We start from the raw sequence: 1,280 nt of genomic DNA on the forward strand, positions 1-1,280 counted from the left end.
ACTAAAAAAAAAAAAAAAATTTATGATTTTAATAAAGAGCAAAGAGATGGGTATCCAATTCTTTCTCAGTATTTCTGCTGACTTCCCATGTGGATTTAAAATAAGTGCCATTTTACTTATATGCTTTCTTATAATGGGTCTTTCTTGTGGCCTACAGCAAGGTAGGTGCTTTGAGATATCATTCCCCATTCCCAAGTTCAGCAGTCTTATTTGCTTTCCTTACAGATTTCGATGGGGTCCTCTATCATATTTCAAATCCTAATGGAGACAAAACAAAAGTGATGGTCAGTATTTCTTTGAAATTCTACAAGGAACTTCAGGCACATGGTGCTGATGAGGTAAGTTCCACATCATTTTCCTTAGAACTCTTATTTCCTCCTCACCTTTTATTGGCAGCTTGCCACTCACAGGAGATCCGTGGCACTAAATGACCCCCGCTGGCACAGGCCACTCCGAACAGCTTGCTCGCCTAACTAGGGGCTCTTGACTCGATTCCCGTAATGATGTGAAGAAGTGTTTCCCAGAAAAGGTTTTGGCTCTTTGCCTGCTTGCTTTTTATCTTGAAGAATAAAGATGTTCTCTAACGAAAGCTTAATAACTTTATCAAAATCTTAAAAGGATTTGCCGTTTTTCAAATTATACATACTACCAGGATTTTATAAAACAGTGGAAACAAAAACAGCTTGAATTCTCTGAAAACATAGCAAAGAATACTTTTCCTTGACCAGTACAAAAATAGCTGTTGCAAGAATGAGACAGGTTCTGTTCTATTTTTGTAACATTATCGAGGCAGATATATAACTTCTGGCTTGTCTAAATTCTGTAATCTTAGTTTCTCATTCTAGAAGTTTAGGTACAAATAACTTTGCTTTAAATTTTTAATTTAGTGTTTTTTAGAGTTTGCCTCTCTAAATGTCTCTTCTTCCTTATAACTACTTTAGAGGAAATAAGAAGGGATGTCCAGACATTATGAAACTCTTGATGGCTGTGCCTTTTTCACTGGCTTCTTTCAATAGCTAAAGTAGCAGGTTTGGTTCCTGTTGAACTATATTTGCTCTGGGGAGAGCCATTTATGGAAGAAAGAAAATGCTATTACACCAGTGTGTGCACGTTGTGGTTGGGTCTTAAAGCAGGAAGTATGACTCAGTTCCTGAATCAGTTTTCAAATATCTTAGTTTTAACAGACTAGGTTCTACTTAATCTGTTGAATGAAGATACAGCCATTTCTGTTTTCTTTCTGAAAAGAGTAGTAGCTTTTGAATTATTTAAAATTTATGTAA

General features: G+C 35.9%; 1 protein-coding gene across 1 annotated transcript in view; it reads left to right on the forward strand.

Moving 5' to 3' along the window:
* Positions 1–219: 219 nt before the first annotated feature.
* The window catches only part of ARPC2 (actin related protein 2/3 complex, subunit 2, 34kDa), a 28,253-nt gene continuing 27,192 nt past the window's right edge, over positions 220–1,280 (forward strand). The window contains exon 1 of the mRNA XM_012642537.1: positions 220–382. Within this exon, the coding sequence (XP_012497991.1) occupies positions 282–382 (101 nt within the window). The 5' untranslated portion in view covers positions 220–281. The remainder of the gene's footprint in view (positions 383–1,280) is intronic.

Source organism: Propithecus coquereli, unplaced genomic scaffold (genome assembly GCF_000956105.1).
Source record: "Propithecus coquereli isolate 6110/MARCELLA unplaced genomic scaffold, Pcoq_1.0 Scaffold18, whole genome shotgun sequence".
NCBI classification, from domain to species: Eukaryota; Metazoa; Chordata; class Mammalia; order Primates; family Indriidae; genus Propithecus; species Propithecus coquereli.